The sequence below is a fragment of the Cherax quadricarinatus genome, chromosome 51 (assembly GCF_038502225.1).
Source record: "Cherax quadricarinatus isolate ZL_2023a chromosome 51, ASM3850222v1, whole genome shotgun sequence".
Taxonomy (NCBI): Eukaryota; Metazoa; Arthropoda; class Malacostraca; order Decapoda; family Parastacidae; genus Cherax; species Cherax quadricarinatus.
In genome coordinates this window covers 30,813,307-30,834,419 of record NC_091342.1, presented here as the reverse complement: position 1 = coordinate 30,834,419, position 21,113 = coordinate 30,813,307, and the positions used below count along the sequence as shown (strand labels likewise).

The window sequence follows — 21,113 nt, the reverse complement described above, 5'->3', positions numbered from 1 at the left end:
CATTTACCGATTTCAACTACCTAATAATGTGGTGAGAAATTTGCAATTTGGCCAATTTCACGAAAACTAAAAAATATGACAATTTCAAAATAATGTCCAGAATGAACAATGCAAACATTCCTGGCTCTAAAATAGCATTTTCTTTGTTCATCAGTCATGTCTCCAGGCCCCTCTGATATTACTCTTGCTTTCTATTTTGAATTTTTATTCAAACAAAAAATAGAAGATTTACTATTATGCAGACTACTGCAGTACTGTAATAATTGTATAAATAACATTAACCCATTCATGACTGCATATTAGAGTGGCTAGTTGGACATTTATTGGACAATGGCATCATTTGTTTACTTTTGAACATTGGCAAAAATCAAACATTTCCCCTAGTTTGAGCTCCATTTCTAGGTTCTTTTTATAGTAAAATCAATCAAAATCACCTCTATTTCTATAATATGTTTTCCATTCTATCAAATGAGACCAAGAAAACGAGAATGCAACCATAAATACTATACAAAAATAGACCACAAATTCGGCATTTTAATTAAAAAAAAACGGTCGGAGTTTTTTTTTTTTCTCATTATGCAGTGCATGCTCTAGGATTTTTTTTATATGGTGCACACTGACCACACAGACCCATTCTCTCACATGTGGGCCTACCAGCTTTCTCCTGCTTGATTTGAAGCCGCTAGAATTTACGAGTATATACTATACGTCAAACACGGTACCTCGTAAGACGTATATATACGGCCGCGACAGTCAGAGGGTTAATAAAAAAACTTTAGGGTCAGTACTTACGAGATATGAGGCCAAGAAGTTGGCACTGGATGCTCATGTGACAGCAACATAGTCCTGCCGCTTGCAGAAGTGTTGCCGATATACCTTTTTTTTCTATTTTTCATATTTTATTTAATTTTTATGTTCTGATAATTACAATTTGTAGTAGTTCTTGTCATTTGATAACCAATCTTTGTTCTGACTAGTATTAGGTACTGAAATTGTACTCAAATTGTCACAAACACACTTACAGGTGGACATATACACCTGCCTTAGCCATTTACTATTGTCTTGGAATATATACAAAGCATTTATATGTCCCAGCAATGTTTTGGATATGTGGAAGTATATAATAACAATGAGGAGGAGTAGGAGGAGGAAGAGGAGAATGAGGAGGAGGAGGAGGAAGAGGAGAAGGAGGAAGAGGAGAAGGAGGAAGAGGAGAAGGAGGAAGAGGAGGAGGAGGAAGAGGAGGAGGAGGAAGAGGAGGAGGAGGAAGAGGAAGAGGAGATGGAGGAGGAGGAAGAGGAGGAGGAGGAGGAGGAAGAGAAGGAGGAGGAGGAGGAAGAGAAGGAGGAGGAGGAAGAGGAGGAGGAGGAGGAAGAGGAGGAGGAGGAGGAAGAGAAGGAGGAGGAGAAGAATAATTCGTAATAATAATAATAGGTAATAAGAAGTTCCCTTGAAGCATGAAAAACAAAGTCCACCCCTGACAGTGACATAATAAGATAACTGATAAGAGCTGATGTTTGATGAGCATACATGAGGGTGCATCTGATAAGAAAAGATTAGAGGTGATATTTGATGGGCATCGCCCTCACTTCGTTTTCGCTGGTACACAAACATGTCTGTCAAGCTCCCTGTCTATCCTTCTAGCTCTCTGTCTCAGAGAGCCACAAGACTGCGTCGTCATCACGTTTACTCACATTTTCAAGCAGAGTATAGCACTTTGTCTGGATTTTTTGGGTTATCCTAGGTAATTTACACTATGTATACTTGTATTTATGTGTACCTGTGAGACAGAGATAGATAGAGAGATTGAAAGAGATACAGAGACAGGTAGACAGAGACAGAGGTAGGCAGAGACAGAGATAGAGACAGAGGAAGATAGAGATAGACAGACCCTAAACTTGGGGTTAACATCACTTTCTTCTTAAAAGAGGAGTGTTAATATGACATTGCAGCAGTGAATTCTTGGTGTTTGCCGCACTGTTTGCTCTAGCTGGAGCTCAATTTAACTAGTGCTCCCACAAGGTACTAAGTGGTCCCAGATTTTTTTAATACCACGCACACCGAGTGTTAGGACCCATTCTGTGCTGACAAGGCATCTCGGGCCAGTCATGCCAAATTTGAAGGCAGGAAAAATAAAACATATATACGTTTGGGGTGCTACGCGTAAGAACGTATATATACGTTGGACCGTTTAAGGGTTAAGGTAAGTAATGAGTGTATTGTACATGCATTTATCACTGGGGCACTTTAAATGCCGTTGTATATTACGTGTGGGTGGGGGTGTCCTGGCTGGCTATCATACCTCCCACATGTGACTTCTTACAATAAATGTGACTCACATTTCACCCTATATTAAGACTACAAATATTTTAAGATAAGTAATGAGTGTACTGTGTATGTATTTTACTTATTGTTTTTAATGCCTAGTTCTATTGATAACTTAATATATGTTATTGTAAACTTGTTATCTGGCATTTATGTGCATTAATAAGCGGAAAAAATGGCATTCTGCTTTCCAGCGATGTCTGCTTGTAACCTAACCTGCCATATAAGTGGGGCCCTACTGTATTTGTCTTTGTACTTATTTTGCAACCTGAATTAATGGCCATATTTTGTTGTACTTGTTTTGAAGTGGATAAAAATGCTAAAAAGCATTATTTAAAAAAAAATTCTGATGTATTATTTGTTTCCAAGGTATTCTGGAGGCAATGCTTACAACCCTCAACCCATACCTGAGTGGCAGAAGGGCATTAATAACTTCTTCAAAGCAGTTTCCAAGCCTCAAGATGGAGAGGGCAGCAGCAGTGGTGATGGCAGCAGCAGCGGCGGAGGCAGCAGCAGCAGCGGCGGAGGCAGCAGCAGCAGCGGCGGAGGCAGCAGCAGCAGCGGCGGAGGCAGCAGCAGCAGCAGTAGTAGTGGTGGTGTTGATGGCTGTGGTGGCAGCAGCAGCAATATTATTTCTGAGGAGAGGCCAGGATCCTCAATGAGCAACAATGGAACTTCCTGCAGCTTTAACAAAAATGGAATGATCTCTGATGATAGTGATGACGATTGATTTAGTTTTCAGCTCAACAGTGTTGGGATGATAAAGTATATGTACTTCTTAAGGATTTTTTCTACTAAAGTCACTATATTTTTTGTATTTTAGTTTAAGAATCTCAAATTATATTTTATAAATGAAACAACTTTAATATGTTAATTGCATGAAAAAGAAACACTGTATAAGGTTCAGCAGTGAATAATATTGCATAAGCATGTTGGGTATTATTTCTTGAAATTCTCTGCCTCATTTCTAAGTTTGAATGACACACTCTTAGCCTTTTTATAATTTCTTTGCATTCTCTTGACAGTTACATAAAGTTAGCTAAATAACAAGCTGTAATTTGTGAGGTACATTAGATATTGTTATGCTGCATTTGTGGTTGAAATAAATTTTATGTATGTACATTAAATTGTGTTAATAAAAGATTTTATATGTAAATGTGTATGATGTATGCTGTATGTCTAGGGACCGCTATGTGAATGACATATACTGTACACTGGATTTTTACTGGCTTTACATTTGCTGGTTACCACAATTTTAGGTTTGTGGTCACTTGTTTGTGTTGTCAGGCACCTCCTCAGGCCAAAGAAAAAAAATTGCTAGCTGCTGGGTAAGCAGAGGGAATGAAGAGTAAAATTACTCTACCTCAGTCAGGTATTCTCACAGTGGCTGGCTAGAAACTTCTGATTCATGTGACAGTGACCAACATAATTCTTATATGAAAGGCAAACACCCACATGCTGCATCCCCAGTAACTCTGGCACCAACAGCCCTGATACCACCCTGCCACACACACAACATCTGAAGCCACCCTGCCAGCACCACAACTGGTACTACCAACACCCCTGAAAACCACCAGCTGCCCTTCCAACACTGCATGGAACACCATCAACACTAATGAAACCACTTGCCCTGCCAACACCACACGTTATATGTACATCTAGCTGCCCTGGCAACAACATATGTTACACATCTAGCTGCATTGGCAACAGCATATGTTACACATCTAGTTGCCCTACCAACAGCACATGTGACACCACCAGTACCAATACATGTATTACCAGTTCATTGCCTGAAGCATCAAAAGGTTCCCTATCTGCCAGTTGATTCAGATCTATTTTTAACAAGCACCTCATATCCCTAACATAACTGAAACAACCATATGCTATGTTAAATATAACTAGCTCATTCGTTTTTTCTCCAGTCTTCCTTCAACTCCCATAGAAAATTTATTATACGTCTTGTCCCATTATATTTCTACTTGACTGTATTTTTGCTTGACCCTACTCAGTCAAGTTGAAATACTATAATGGGACAAGATGTGTAATAAATTTGATTATATTTTTTTTTTTTTTTTTTTCAACAAGTCGGCAGTCTCCCACCGAGGCAGGGTGACCCAAAAAAGAAAGAAAATCCCCAAAAAGAAAATACTTTCATCATCATTCAACACTTTCACCACACTCGCACATTATCACTGTTTTTGCAGAGGTGCTCAGAATACAACAGTTTAGAAGCATACACATATACATATAAAGATACACAACATATCCCTCCAAACTGTCAATATCCCGAACCCCTCCTTTAAAGTGCAGGCATTGTACTTCCCATTTCCAGGACTCAAGTCCGACTATATGAAAATAGCCGGTTTCCCTGAATCCCTTCACTAAATATTACCCTGCTCACACTCCAACAGATCGTCAGGTCCCAAGTACCATTCATCTCCATTCACTCCTATCTAACACGCTCAGGCACGCTTGCTGGAAGTCCAAGCCCCTTGCCCACAAAACCTCCTTTATCCCCTCTCTCCAACCCTTTCGAGGACGACCCCTACCCCGCCTTCCTTCCCCTATAGATTTATATGCTTTCCATGTCATTCTACTTTGATCCATTCTCTCTAAATGACCAAACCACCTCAACAACCCCTCTTCTGCCCTCTGACTAATACTTTTATTAGCTCCACACCTTTTCCTAATTTATAATATATTTCTACTATAAATAATTTCTTGTATCTTCATCTTTATTCAGTTGCTCCACAAAACAGATCATGAAATCAGTTTGAAATAATGAAGTTTGTGGTTATAGGAGGGTGGGGGCAGGAGGAAGGAGGAGTGATTGGTGGAATGATGAAGTAAAGGGTGTGATAAAAGAGAAAAAGGTAGCTTACGAGAGGTTTTTACAAAGCAGAAGTGTTATAAGAAGAGCAGAGTATATGGAGAGTAAAAGAAAGGTGAAGAGAGTGGTGAGAGAGTGCAAAAGGAGAGCAGATGAAAGAGTGCGAGAGGCACTGTCAAGAAATTTTAATGAAAAGAAAAAATTTTGGAGTGAGTTAAACAAGTTAAGAAAGCCTAGGGAAAGTATGGATTTGTCAGTTAAAAACAGAGTAGGGGAGTTAGTAGATGGGGAGATGGAGGTATTAGGTAGATGGCGAGAATATTTTGAGGAACTTTTAAATGTTGAGGAAGAAAGGGAGGCGGTAATTTCATGCACTGGCCAGGGAGGTATACCATCTTTTAGGAGTGAAGAAGAGCAGAATGTAAGTGTGGTGGAGGTACGTGAGGCATTACGTAGAATGAAAGGGGGTAAAGCAGCTGGAACTGATGGGATCATGACAGAAATGTTAAAAGCAGGGGGGGATATAGTGTTGGAGTGGTTGGTACTTTTGTTTAATAAATGTATGAAAGAGGGGAAGGTACCTAGGGATTGGCGGAGAGCATGTATAGTCCCTTTATATAAAGGGAAAGGGGACAAAAGAGATTGTAAAAATTATAGAGGAATAAGTTTACTGAGTATACCAGGAAAAGTATACGGTAAGGTTATAATTGAAAGAATTAGAGGTAAGACAGAATGTAGGATTGCGGATGAGCAAGGAGGCTTCAGAGTGGGTAGGGGATGTGTAGATCAAGTGTTTACATTGAAGCATATATGTGAACAATATTTAGATAAAGGTAGGGAAGTTTTTATTGCATTTATGGATTTAGAAAAGGCATATGATAGTGGATAGAGGAGCAATGTGGCAGATGTTGCAAGTATATGGAATAGGTGGTAAGTTACTAAATGCTGTAAAGAACTTTTATGAGGATAGTGAGGCTCAGGTTAGGGTGTGTAGAAGAGAGGGAGAATACTTCCCGGTAAAAGTAGGTCTTAGACAGGGATGTGTAATGTCACCATGGTTAATATATTTATAGATGGGGTTGTAAAAGAAGTAAATGCTAGGGTGTTCGGGAGAGGGGTGGGATTAAATTTTGGGGAATCAAATTCAAAATGGGAATTGACAGTTACTTCTTGCTGATGATACTGTGCTTATGGGAGATTCTAAAGAAAAATTGCAAAGGTTAGTGGATGAGTTTGGGAATGTGTGTAAAGGTAGAAAGTTAAAAGTGAACATAGAAAAGAGTAAGGTGATGAGGGTATCAAATGATTTAGATAAAGAAAAATTGGATATCAAATTGGGGAGGAGGAGTATGGAAGAAGTGAATGTTTCAGATACTTGGGAGTTGACGTGTCGGCGGATGGATTTATGAAGGATGAGGTTAATCATAGAATTGATGAGGGAAAAAAGGTGAGTGGTGCGTTGAGGTATATGTGGAGTCAAAAAACGTTATCTATGGAGGCAAAGAAGGGAATGTATGAAAGTATAGTAGTACCAACACTTATATGGGTGTGAAGCTTGGGTGGTAAATGCAGCAGTGAGGACACGGTTGGAGGGAGTGGAGATGTCCTGTTTAAGGGCAATGTGTGGTGTAAATATTATGCAGAAAATTCGGAGTGTGGAAATTAGGAAAAGGTGTGGAGTTAATAAAAGTATTAGTCAGAGGACAGAAGAGGGGTTGAGGTGGTTTGGTCATTTAGAGAGAATGGATCAAAGTAGAATGACATGGAAAGCATATAAATCTACAGGGGAAGGAAGGCGGGGTAGGGGTCGTCCTCGAAAGGGTTGGAGAGAGGGGGTAAAGGAGGTTTTGTGGGGAAGGGGCTTGGACTTCCAGCAAGCGTGCGTGAGCGTGTTAGATAGGAGTGAATGGAGACGAATGGTACTTGGGACCTGACGATCTGTTGGAGTGTGAGCAGGGTAATATTTAGTGAAGGGATTCAGGGAAACCGGTTATTTTCATATAGTCGGACTTGAGTCCTGGAAATGGGAAGTACAATGCCTGCACTTTAAAGGAGGGGTTTGGGATATTGGCAGTTTGGAGGGATATGTTGTGTATCTTTATATGTGTATGCTTCTAAACTGTGTATTCTGACCACCTCTGCAAAAACAGTGATAATGTGCGAGTGTGGTGAAAGTGTTGAATGATGATGAAAGTATTTTCTTTTTGGGGATTTTCTTTCTATTTTGGGTCACCCTGCCTCGGTGGGAGACGGCCGACTTGTTGAAAAAAAAAAAATATATATATATATATCAAAATATAGCTAAACTAATCATTTATGCACTAGACACACAAAACAGTACTTACCGACATTGTAGAGGGTGAAATACTTGAGTATATAAGGAGCACTCAACGAAAAACACGAGTCTGGGCGACGACAAGCTAGAAATGTTTACATTCTGCTCTCGATGAATGGGAAGCGAGGAGATGCCATCACCGCTTAGCTGGAGCGACTTGGGGAAGGGTTGTGATTGGTCAGAAATAGAGAATGGGAACCCAGGTGCACGGGGGGAGTAGGACGACATGCGCAAAAACCACGCTATCAGGACCGAGTACACTCGGTCTTGCCCGGTAGAGGGTTGCATTAGGATTAGTTTACCTGAAATGCATTACATACTAGTGGCTTTCTTTTGTGCCTACCAGTGTTTTATTACATGTAAAATACATTTTTTTGTACCCCATAAAGAAATAAAAATTTGAATGTGAATTATCTTGCCAACATATGACTCTGCCAGCACCAGCTGCCCTGCCAACAACAACAGCTGTCCTGCCAGCAACAATCCTACCAGCACCAGCTTCCCTGCCAGCACCACACAGCACCAGCTGTCCTTCCAACCACACAGCACCAGCTGCCCTGCCAACACCACTAGCACCAGCTGCCCTGCCAACACCACTAGCACCAGCTGCCCTGCCAACACCACTAGCACCAGCTGCCCTGCCAACACCACTAGCACCATGCAGCACCAGCTGCCCTGCCAACACCACTAGCACCATGCAGCACCAGCTGTCCTGCCAACAACAGCTATCCTACCAGCACCACACAGCACCAGCTGCCCTGCCAGCACCATGCAGCACCAGCTTCCCTGCCAGCACCAGCTGTCCTGCCAGCACCACACAGCACCAGCTGCCCTGCCAACACCACTAGCACCATGTAGCACCAGCTACCCTGCCAACACCACTAGCACCAGCTGCCCTGCCAACAACAGCTGCCCTGCCAGCACTACCAGCTGCTCTGCCATTAACAACAGTTGTCCTGCCAACACCAGCTGCCCTGCCAACATCACATGTGGTGCCACTAGCTATCCTACCATCGTTGTCACTACTAATATTGTAATAGTCCCCCGTACTGAGTGTTGCAAAGTAAAAAAATAAGTCAGAAATAAGACAACACAGTTTCTGGAAGAAATGTAATTTGAATATTAAAGGTGTGGATATTGTGTAATGTGCTTCTTTGCTTGTTTCTAGTACTAAAGTTGAAAAATATTACTATTATAAAATGTATGTAGTCTTAGATCTTAGAAAAAAAAAATTGCCCAAGAAAAGAAGCAATAACTATTACAAGCCCTCTTCAAGGGGGGCTCCTTGGCATGGTGAAGAGGCTCTTGGTCTGAGGAATTAGACCTGTCGGTCTTCTTCCTCAGACCGAACCTAATTACCCCCCATTCTCCCCTCCCCTATCCCATCCTCCCCTTTTTCCATTCCTCCTCCTCCTCCTCCTCCCCACCCCTCCCTTTTGCCCTTCCTCTTTTTGGCCTTTGGGATTTCTCCCACAGGCGCGCTAGTTCCTAGGTAGGGGAAAGGACACCGGGGTCCATCCCATTCCGTTGAGGTTCTTGGCGGTGGCGTAGTTTGCCGTGGAATCTGGATCGCCTGGGGATGTCCCGATCCCTCTCCGGTATCCCAGAGTAGCTTGGGTGTCTTTCAGGCGACAGGTGTATCTCTGGAAGCCACCTTTCGGATTCCGGGGGTGGTGGCCGAAGGAGGTATGCGTTGTGGTGGATATTCGGCCGCCCTCTCTTTTGTCCACCGAGGTAGCTCGGCAGATGTGAGGTTGCTATCCCGGATTGCTGGTTTACTGGCATGAAGGGTAGGGTATGGCACGGGTTCCATGCTGCATCTGCGCTACTAGCGGTGCTGAGGTCCTCTTGGGCGCGGAGGGAGATTTCCGGCCCTTTCATTCCTCCTGGGAACTATTCCTCCCCGCTCCCCCCTTTTTTTATTCTTTTTTTTATTTTTATTTTCTTTTCTTTCTTTTTTTTCTTAAAAACAAAAAGCAAAGGAGTAACCTAACCATGGAGAACCCAATCCATGAACCCACTACCCCCGGGCCCCTTCTTGATACCGCACCCCATTCTGACCCTGCCTTGTGTTTAGACCACTCTTCGGACACTCCTGATGCCCCTGTACCTCTTGCTGGTGCTGTTTCCTCACCCGCTTCAGGTACCGGGGCTTCGACTGACTCCTTCGATTTGTCTGAACTCCGCTCTCCTTTGACTATGCTTCCGGCTTCTCCCTCTACGGTACGGCAATTTTCGAATCGCCCGCCCATTTCACGCCGGACCAACTCCGGTCCTACTCCTAAACGCCAACATCAATCTCCTGATGATGCTCCTTCGTTACCTTCCCATTCTACTCGGAAAAGACCGACACGTCAAGCACTCCCTCTCCACGCTCAGTTTCGGACCACACAATGGACTAAATTCTTTACTTTAAGACCGACTTCTTCTTCTGCCTACCTTTCTGACCATAGTATTGGCAAAGCGCTCCTGCATCATGTTGGTAGAGATATTTAATTTCATGCTCTCAAGAGCAGTACGCGCATCGTCACTGTCCAGAATGCTACCCAAGCTCATATCTTTCTCTCCTTTCGAATATCGATACTACTCCTATCACTATTGAAAAACATCTTTCTCTCAATTCTTGTAGTGGTACTGTCATTCTGCCCCATACCATAGTCCAACAGAATTTCCAGTCATGTGGCAATGACATTCTTGAACAGCTGGAACTCCAGGATCTCCCAATCCTCAAAGTAGACACTTATGTCCTTCCTGCCCGGGGGCGGAGACGTTACCCTTGCAATGTGGCTTGTTTAACTTTTGACAGCCGAGAACTCCCGTCCTCTGTATATGTCGCGGGACATCGGTTACAAGTTCGAAAGGTGATACCTACACCGCAACAATGTAGAAATTGCTGGCGTTTTGGTCACCCAGCGAAATATTGCAGATCTATGGCCGAATGCCCAGTCTGTGGTGCCGACGACCATTCTAATACATCTTGCAGTCAACCTCCATCTTGCCTTAATTGTAATGAAGCTCACCCTTCGTACTCCCGCCGTTGCCAGGTCTACTTAAATGAACGTGAAATCCGTTGCCTCAAAGAGGCAGAAGTCTCCCTTATGCTATGGCAGTTACTCATCTCCGCCTCCAAGGGAGACTACCCCGTGTTTCTTATTCTCGTGTTTCCAAACATCCCCCCACTTCTGGGGTCCCATCTTCTGCAGCCTCCTCTGTTGTTACCCCTCCCATAGCCACTCCGGCATCTAATCCTTTTGCTGTCCTTGGCTCTGACGTCCCGACTACAACTCAGTCTGTTCTCACATCTTCGCGTCCTTCCTCACAAGCCCCAGTATCGACAAGACCTCGTACGACACCTAATACCAATCGCCCCTCTACTTCTCAGAAGTCCAAAAAATCCACATTGCTCAAATCTTCTTTGCCCCTTCCTTCCCTTCTTCCACCTCCACACTTTACCTTTCCAGTCTCTGTACCTAGTTCTTCCCCTCTCTCTGGCTCTATTACAAGTGTGGAGATTCACCCTCCTCCTCGTACTATGCCTTCCACCCCCGTCCCCTCCCAAGTTTCTCCCTCTTCTGCCACCTCCCAGGTTTCTGCCTCTTCTGTCCCCCCCCCCACACTTCATCTCCAGTCCCTTACACTCTTCCCTCCCCCTCTACTTTGGTACAGTCCATTACTGTCCCAATCTTTACTCACCCTCCTCCTTCTATCTCCAATATGGTCTCCCATACATCTTTGAATTCAGAAACACTTGAAGCCATTTCAGAATATATTGCAGAGACTAAACCTTCAATGGACACTGATTCACTTCCTGTTCCTTCTCTTCCCTCTCCTCCATCTTCACAACCCCATTCTTTGCAACGCTCCGTTCCTTCGCTGCTTGAACGTCTTCCAATGCCACCACACGTTGACTTTTCTAACCCCTCTAGTCCGTAGGTGCCTTTACCTACAGATTCCTGGTATTTTCTTCATCGCCAATCATGGCCTATTTACAGTGGAATATCCGCGGCCTCAGGGGTAATCGGGGTGAGCTTCAGATGTTGCTTTCCAGGTTTTCCCCTGTTGGTGCTTGCTTACAAGAACCAAAATTACACTCGGCTGTTTTCCAACCTATCTCAGGCTATAATTTATTGTATTCTTCGGATCCTTTCTCAGATGGGACCTTTAATGAAAGTGCCCTTCTTCTACGCAATGATATTCCGTACTGTCAACTATTTGTCCATACCTCGCTGCATTACACTGCAGCCCGTATCCACTTGAATAAGTGGTTTACAATATGTTCTTTATATCTCTCTCCTTCTCGAGCATTTTCTATCCCAGACTTTGCCTTTCTTGTTTCATCCTTACCACCACCACTTCTGTTACTTGGTGATTTTAATGCCCACCATTTCCTCTGGGGGGGGGTCTCATTGTGACTCACGTGGCATCCAGTTGGAGGCTTTTCTCGCCTCTCACCCCCTCCATGTTTTAAATACGGGTACTCCCACCCATTTTGATCCTCGTACTCATACTCTCTCTTGCATCGATCTATCAGTCTGCTCTTCCTCCACTGCACTAGACTTCACCTGGTCTGTTCTACCGGACTTACATGACAGCGATCATTTTCCAATCATTCTTACTTCTCCTTCCTATTCACCACCTTTCCGTAGCCCTCGCTGGCAATTTGATCGGGCAAATTGGGATCTTTACTCACACCTCACTGCTTTTAGTGAGGTTCCTTCTTTATCCTCCATTGATGAGCTCCTACACCTCTTCTCGACGTCAGTTTTTACCGCAGCTTCTCATTCTATACCCCAAACCTCAGGCAGGCATTCTCAGAAGTGCGTGCCTTGGTGGTCTCCTGCTTGTGCTCGTGCAGTACGTTTGAAACGCGCTGCATGGGGCAGGTACCGGTACAATAGAACCGCTGAGAGACTTCTTGATTTTAAGCAGAAGCGTGCGATCGCTCGCCGTGTCATCCGTGAAGCTAAACGCACTTGTTGGCAAGACTATGTTTCCACCATCACCTCTGCTTCTTCTATGAGTGCAGTCTGGAAAAAAGTGAGGAAATTGAGTGGTAAATACTCTCCTGACCCGGCTCCTGTTCTACAGGTCGCTGGTGTTGATGTAGCAAACCCTCTCGACGTTGCCATTGAACTTGGCACACATCTGGTCCGTATTTCCCGAGGGCTCCATCTATGCCCCTCGTTTCTTTCCTCAAAGTCTGCCAGAGAGTTAGTACCCTTGGACTTTTATTCTCTCAGAGAAGAACAGTATAATGTGCCTTTTACACTTCAAGAACTAGAGGCAACGCTCTCAGCTTGCCGATCATCGGCAGCTGGGCCTGACGACATTCATATTCGTATGTTACAACATTTACATCGGTCAGCCCTTGTAGTCCTCTTACACCTCTTCAATCTTATTTGGGCACAAGGAGTTCTTCCCCAGCTGTGGAAATCTGCCATTGTTCTCCCTTTCCGCAAACCGGGTACTACAGGACATGATGCCTCCCACTATCGTCCCATCGCTCTTACTAGTGCAGTTTGCAAAGTGATGGAACGTCTCGTAAATCGACGTTTAATGTGGTATTTAGAGACACACAACAGTCTCTCCGCTAGTCAATATGGCTTTCGTAAGGGTCGTTCTACCATAGACCCCTTACTACGCTTGGACACGTATGTTCGTAATGCCTTTGCGAATAATCACTCAGTTATTGCCATATTTTTTGACCTTGAGAAGGCATATGACACAACTTGGAGGTATAATATTTTGGCCCAGGCCCATTCCTTAGGCCTCCGAGGCAATCTACCATCCTTCCTTAAGAACTTTTTAACTGACAGACATTTCCGTGTTCGAGTCAATAATGTTCTTTCCCCGGACTTCGTCCAAGCTGAAGGTGTCCCTCAGGGATGTGTTATAAGCACAACACTTTTTCTCCTTGCTATAAATGATTTGGCCTCTGTTCTTCCACCCAATATTTGGTCATCACTCTATGTTGATGACTTCGCTATTGCTTGTGCAGGCGCTGACTGTCATCTTATTGCAGTTTCTCTCCAGCATGCGGTCGACCGTGTTTCCACTTGGGCCACCACGCATGGGTTTAAATTTTCAAGTACCAAAACTCACCAAATTACTTTCACTAGACGCTCTGTTATCTCCGATCATCCTTTGTATCTCTAGGGCTCCCGTATCCCCGAACGTGATAGTCAGGTTTCTAGGCCTTCTCTTTGACCGTAGGTTATCCTGGAAACCTCACATTACCTCTCTGAAGGCAACTTGTCACAGCCGGCTAAACCTTCTTAAAACCCTTGCTCATCTTTCCTGGGGAGCTGATCGTCGAACTCTGCTTCGCCTACATTCAGCCCTCGTTTTATCGAAACTCGATTATGGTGACCAGATTTATTCCGCGGCCTCTCCTGCTACTCTCGCTAGCCTTAACTCTATCCATCACCAAGGATTACGTTTGTGCCTTGGTGCTTTTCGCTCTTCCCCTGTTGAGAGCCTCTATGCAGAAGCGAATGTTCCATCCTTGTCTGATCGCCGTGATGCCCATTGCCTTCGCTACTATGTACGCTCTCACGATCTCCACAATCCTTCCATTTATAGAATGGTCACCGATATTAGTAGACATTCTTTATTCGTTCGCCGCCCCTGTTTGCTCCGTCCCTTTTCTCTTCGCCTACATTCACTCTTGTCTTCCCTTCAGTTACCACCTTTATATGTTCATGTAGCATCTCACTTTTCCCTACCCCCCTGGGAAGTTCCAGCTGTTCGGGTCTGTTCTTTCTCACTCCCTTGCTCGAAAGCTCAACTGCCTACGGCGGCTTCCCGCTCTCTTTTTCTTGATCACTTCCACTCCCATTCTCATGCCACCGCTGTGTACACAGATGGCTCTAAGTCTTCAGACGGCGTCGGATTCGCAGCAGTGTTTCCGGACAGCGTCGTGCGGGGGCATTTACTATCTTCGGCTAGCATTTTTACTGCTGAACTGTATGCCATTCTTGCAGCACTTATTCGTATCGCATCTATGCCTGTGTCATCATTTGTGGTAGTCTCAGACTCCCTTAGTGCTCTACAGGCTATACGAAAATTTGATACATCTCACCCCCTAGTTCTCCATATCCAACTTTGGCTACGCCGTATCTCTACGAAGCATAAAGATATTATTTTTTGTTGGGTCCCTGGTCATGTCGACGTACAGGGCAATGAACAGGCAGACACTGCTGCGCGGTCAGCAGTACATGACCTACCAATTTCCTATAGAGGTGTTCCATTTCTGGACTATTTTGCTACAATAGCTGCCCACCTTCGTGCCCGTTGGCAACAACGTTGGTCAACTCTGCTTGGTAAACTTCATTCTATTAAACCGAGCATAGGTTACTGGCCGTCTTCTTGTCATCAGTGCCGTGGTTGGGAGACCACTCTCTCCCATCTTCGTATTGGCCACACTCGTCTTACTCACGGGTATCTCATGGAGAGGCACCCTGTACCTCTCTGTGAGCAGTGTCAAGTTCCAGTATTGATTAGCCACATTCTGTTAGACTGCCCTCTCTATCAACGAGCTCGCAGAATTTACCTCCAACGCCATCTTCGTTCTACTACTCTCTCTTTACCTTCCCTTCTTGCTGATGGACCCTCCTTTAATCCTGACTCTCTCATTGACTTCTTGACAACGACTGATTTACTCCACAAACTCTGATGATGATACCTTACGCACTCCCCTCAGCCCTTTCTAGCTCAGTCTCTTGCTGCCCTTTACCCTTTCACCATCCACTGCTCCGCTGTTATCCGTAACCTATTACTCATCCACCTCCCTTTTGCCACCTGATGCCCTCGCTTCCTTCCTGCCCTGCAGCGCTGTATAGCCCTTGTGGCTTAGCGCTTCTTTTTGATTATAATAATAATTCTTTTGTCCGCTGAGGTGGCGTAGTAGATGCAAGATTACTATCCCAGATTGCTGGTTTACATAAGAACATAAGAAAGGAGAAACACTGCAGGAGGCCTGCTGGCCCATACTAGGCAGGTCCTTTACAATTCATCCCACTAACAAAACATTTGCCCAACCCAATTTTCAATGCCACCCAAGAAATAAGCTCTGATGTGAAAGTCCCACTCAAATCCAACCCCTCCCACTCATGTACTTAACCAACCTAGATTTGAAACTACCCAAAGTCCCAGCCTCAATAACCCAACTAGGTAGACTGTTCCACTCATCAACTACCCTATTTCCAAACCAATACTTTCCTATGTCCTTTCTAAATCTAAACTTATCTAATTTAAATCCATTACTGCGGGTTCTTTCTTGGAGAGACATCCTCAAGACCTTATTAATATCCCCTTTATTAATACCTATCTTCCACTTATACACTTCGATCAGGTCTCCCCTCATTCTTCGTCTGACAAGTGAATGTAACTTAAGAGTCTTCAATCTTTCTTCATAAGGAAGATTTCTAATGCTATGTATTAATTTAGTCATCCTATGCTGAATGTTTTCTAACGAATTTATGTCCATTTTGTAATACGGAGACCAGAACTGAACTGCATAATCTAGGTGAGGCCTTACTAATGATGTATAAAGCTGAAGTATGACCTCTGGACTTCTGTTGCTTACACTTCTTGATATAAATCCCAGTAATCTATTTGCCTTATTACGTACGCTTAGGCATTGCTGTCTTGGTTTAAGGTTGCTGCTCACCATAACCCCCAAGTCCTTTTCGCAATCTGTATGGCTAAGTTCTACATCATTTAACTTATAAGTACTAGGGTTATGGGCACTCCCAAGCTTCAGAACCTTGCATTTATCTACATTGAACTGCATCTGCCACTTTTCTGACCAAGAATAGAGTTTGTTTAAATCCTCCTGAAGTTCCATAACATCTACGTTTGAATCAATTATCCTACCTATCTTTGTGTCATCGGCGAATTTGCTCATATCACTAGTAATTCCCTCATCAAGATCATTGATATATATTATAAACAACAACGGGCCCAAGACTGATCCCTGTGGAACGCCACTTGTTACAGATCCCCACTCGGATTTAACCCCATTTATGGACACTCTCTGCTTCCTGTCAGTGAGCCATGACTCGATCCACGAGAGCACTTTTCCCCCAATGCCATGAGCTGCCACTTTCTTTAACAGTCTATGGTGCGGAACTCTATCAAAAGCCTTACTAAAATCTAAGTAAATAATATCAAATTCTTTATTGTGGTCAACAGCCTCGAAAGCTTTACTGAAGAAAGTTAATAAATTAGTTAGACAAGACCGGCCTCTTGTGAATCCATGCTGAGTATCATTAATCAAGCTATGCTTATCGAGATGGCTTGTTATAATCTCAGCTATAACTGACTCTAGTAATTTGCCTACAATTGAGGTCAGGCTTATTGGGCGGTAATTTGACTGTAACGACTTGTCCCCTGTTTTAAAAATAGGAGTTACATTAGCCATCTTCCACATATCAGACACTACACCTGTTTGAAGAGATAAATTAAAAATATTAGTTAATGGTTCACAGAGTTCCATTTTGCATTCCTTAAGAACCCTTGAAAAAACCTCATCAGGACCCGGCGACTTATTTTGCTTCAGTCTGTCTATCTGCTTCACAACCATCTCACTAGTGACTGTGATGTTACATAATTTATCTTCTTCTAGCCCACTGTAAAAATTAATTACTGGAATATTGTTAGTGTCTTCCTGTGTAAAAACTGAGAGAAAATAATTATTTAAAATCAAGCACATTTCATTCTCTTTGTCAGTAAGGTGCCCATAGTTATTTTTAAGGGGACCTATCTTATCTCTGACTTTTGTTCTATAGATCTGGAAAAACTTTTTGGGTTAGTTTTAGAATCCCTAGCAACTTTAATTTCATAGTCCCTTTTAGCTTTTCTTATCCCCTTTTTAATGTCCCTCTTAATGTCAATATACTGATTCATAAGATGACCCTCACCTCTTTTGATACGCCTATAAATTCCTTTCTTATGCCCTAGTAGATATTTGAGCCTATTATTCATCCATTTTGGGTCATTTTTATTTGATCTAATTTCTTTATATGGGATAAACGCTCTTTGAGCAGCATGTATAGTGTTCAGAAAACTGTCATATTGATAGCTCTCTTCGTTACCCCAGTCAACAGATAAGTGTCCTTATCACCCAAGGTCCCTGGCTTTTCAATATCTATCTCGTTCTTATTATTACTAGTTCCCCTAGAACTCGTAATATTACTACACTGGAACTTCACTGTTTTCCTGCCAAAACCCATACCACTAACTATTCCTAGTTTAAAGTCCTAACTGCTCCCTCCACTGCAGTTGCCAGTGCTCCCACCCCACACCTAGATAAGTGAACCCCATCCCTAGCATACATGTCATTTCTGCCATAGAAGAGGTCCCAGTTGTCAATGAATGTTACCGCATTTTCCTTACAGTATTTGTCCAGCCAGCAATTGACACCAATTGCCCTGGACAACCATTCACTTCCAACTCCCCTCCTTGGCAAAATACCACATATGACAGGTTTCCCACCCTTCTAATTATTTCTATTGCTGACCTATACCTGCTAATCAGGTCCTCACTCCTACGTCTGCCAACATCGTTGCCTCCAGCACTGAGACAGATAATAGGATTGCTCCCATTACCTCTCATGATGTCATCCAGACGGCTAACAATATCCTCCATCCCAGCCCCAGGAAAGCAAACTCTCTGTCTCCTACTCCTGTCCTTCAAGCAGAACGCCCTATCCATATACCTAACTTGGCTATCCCCAACAACAACAATATTCGTACCTTCCTTAATGTCTTTCGTCGTGACGTTCCCAGTATTCGACTCACATTCGTCAGGTAGCACTGAGAATGTATTGGATGTTTCCACAACAGTTTCCACGGCAGTCTCTTTCTTCATCGTTTCTACCTTTCCATTCGTCTTCTTGATCGTCAACTTCTTTCCCTGCTGTCCAGCCACTGACCAGTTTCCCTTTTTGACCTGAGGACTCAAAACAGGAGGACTACTCCGAATCTTTTTGTTTTCCTCGGTCAGTCGCCGAATTTCCATATTCGCCAACCTCAATTCTTCCTTAAGCTGTTGGTAAAGAACATAAGAACATAAGAACGAAGGAACACTGCAGAAGGCTTACTGGCCCATGCGAGGCAGGTCCAAGTCTCCTACCGGCTTAAGCCAATGCACCCAACCTAGTCAGGTCAGGTCACATTGACTTAAGGGAGGAACACGGCAACCGACCTGGTAGCACAAGCTATCAGGTCTAACTCACACCCACCCACATCCACTCATGTATTTATCCAACCTATTTTTAAAGCTACACAACGTTCTGGCCTCTATAACGGTACTTGGGAGTTTGTTCCACTCATCCACAACTCTATTACCAAACCAGTACTTTCCTATATCCTTCCTGAATCTGAATTTTTCCAACTTAAAACCATTGCTGCGAGTCCTGTCTAGGCTAGATATTTTCAGCACACTATTTACATCCCCTTTATTTATTCCTGTCTTCCATTTATACACCTCAATCATATCCCCCCTAATTCTACGTCTTTCTAGAGAGTGCAGATTCAGGGCCCTTAGTCTATCCTCATAGGGAAGGTTTCTGATACATGGGATCAACTTTGTCATCCTCCTTTGTACATTTTCCAGAGAATTTATATCCATTCTGTAATAAGGTGACCAAAACTGTGCAGCATAATCTAAATGAGGCCTAACCAAGGATGTATAGAGTTGAAGAACAACCTGAGGACTCCTATTATTTATGCTTCTTGATATGAAGCCAAGGATTCTATTAGCTTTATTGCGAACACTTATGCACTGTTGTCTTGGTTTCAGATTACTGCTAACCAGAACTCCTAAATCTTTTTCGCAATCCGTAATATTAAGATCTACATTATTTAGTTTATATGTGGCATGGTTATTGTCCTGTCCAACATTTAGAACTTTGCATTTGTCTATATTAAACTGCATCTGCCACTTCTCCGACCACTGCATCAGTCTATTCAAATCTTCCTGGAGTGCTCGAATGTCCTCGTCAGAATGAATTCGACGGCCTATTTTGGTGTCATCGGCAAACTTGCCGATGTCGCTCTTTATGCCCTCATCTATGTCGTTTATGTAGATTGTGAACAGCAGGGGGCCCAACACTGACCCCTGTGGAACACCGCTCGTGACACTTCCCCACTCTGATTTCTCCCCATTTATGCAAACTCTCTGCTGCCTATTTGTCAACCATGCCTCTATCCAGGAAAAAATTTCTCCTCCTATTCCCGAGTGGGGATCTTTAACAAGTGGCGTTCCACAGGGATCAGTCTTGGGCCCGTTGTTGTTTATAATATATATCAATGATCTTGATGAGGGAATTACTAGTGATATGAGCAAATTCGCCGATGACACAAAGATAGGTAGGATAATTGATTCAAACGTAGATGTTAGGGAACTTCAGGAGGATTTAAACAAACTCTATTCTTGGTCAGAAAAGTGGCAGATGCAGTTCAATGTAGATAAGTGCAAGGTTCTGAAGCTTGGGAGTGCCCATAACCCTAGTACTTATAAATTAAATGATGTAGAACTTAGCCATACAGATTGCGAAAAGGACTTGGGGGTTATGGTGAGCAGCAACCTTAAACCAAGACAGCAATGCCTAAGCGTACGTAATAAGGCAAATAGATTACTGGGATTTATATCAAGAAGTGTAAGCAACAGAAGTCCAGAGGTCATACTGCAGCTTTATACATCATTAGTAAGGCCTCACCTTGATTATGCAGCTCAGTTCTGGTCTCCGTATTACAAAATGGACATAAATTCGTTAGAAAACATTCAGCGTAGGATGACTAAATTAATACATAGCATCAGAAATCTTCCTTATGAAGAAAGATTGAAGACTCTTAAGTTACATTCACTTGTTAGACGAAGAATGAGGGGAGACCTGATCGAAGTGTATAAGTGGAAGATAGGTATTAATAAAGGGGATATTAATAAGGTCTTGAGGATGTCTCTCCAAGAGAGAACCCGCAGTAATGGATTTAAATTAGATAAGTTTAGATTTAGAAAGGACATAGGAAAGTATTGGTTTGGAAATAGGGTAGTTGATGAGTGGAACAGTCTACCTAGTTGGGTTATTGAGGCTAGGACTTTGGGTAGTTTCAAATCTAGGTTGGATAAGTACATGAGTGGGAAGGGTTGGATTTGAGTGGGACTTTCACATCAGAGCTTATTTCTTGGGTAGCATTGAAAATCGGGTTGGGTAAATGTTTTGTTAGTGGGATGAATTGTAAAGGACCTGCCTAGTATGGGCCAGCAGGCCTCCTGCAGTGTTCCTCCTTTCTTATGTTCTTATGTTCTTAATTTTCCTCAATAGTCTCTGATGTGGGACCCTGTCAAAAGCCTTACTGAAGTCCATATACACAATATCATATTCATTACCATGATCTACCTCCTCAAATACCTTAGTGAAAAAAGTTAATAAATTCGTAAGGCAGGAACGCCCCTTTGTAAAACCATGCTGAGATTCGTTGATTAATTTATGCTTTTCAAGGTGGCTACGAACTGCCTCGGCAATTATTGATTCCATAAATTTTCCCACTATGGAGGTTAGGCTTATTGGTCTATAGTTCGAAGCTAAGGACCTGTCACCTGTTTTGAAAATAGGTA

General features: G+C 43.2%; 1 protein-coding gene across 3 annotated transcripts in view; it reads left to right on the top strand.

The window, feature by feature from the left end:
• LOC128705290 (PCNA-associated factor-like) overlaps positions 1–3,481 on the top strand; it is a 31,252-nt gene extending 27,771 nt beyond the window's left edge. For all 3 annotated transcript variants that reach the window (XM_070095979.1, XM_070095977.1, XM_070095978.1), the window contains exon 4: positions 2,695–3,481. In XM_070095979.1, coding sequence (XP_069952080.1) covers positions 2,695–3,055 — 361 coding nt within the window. In that variant the 3' untranslated portion in view covers positions 3,056–3,481. The remainder of the gene's footprint in view (positions 1–2,694) is intronic.
• The last annotated feature ends 17,632 nt before the right edge of the window (positions 3,482–21,113 follow it).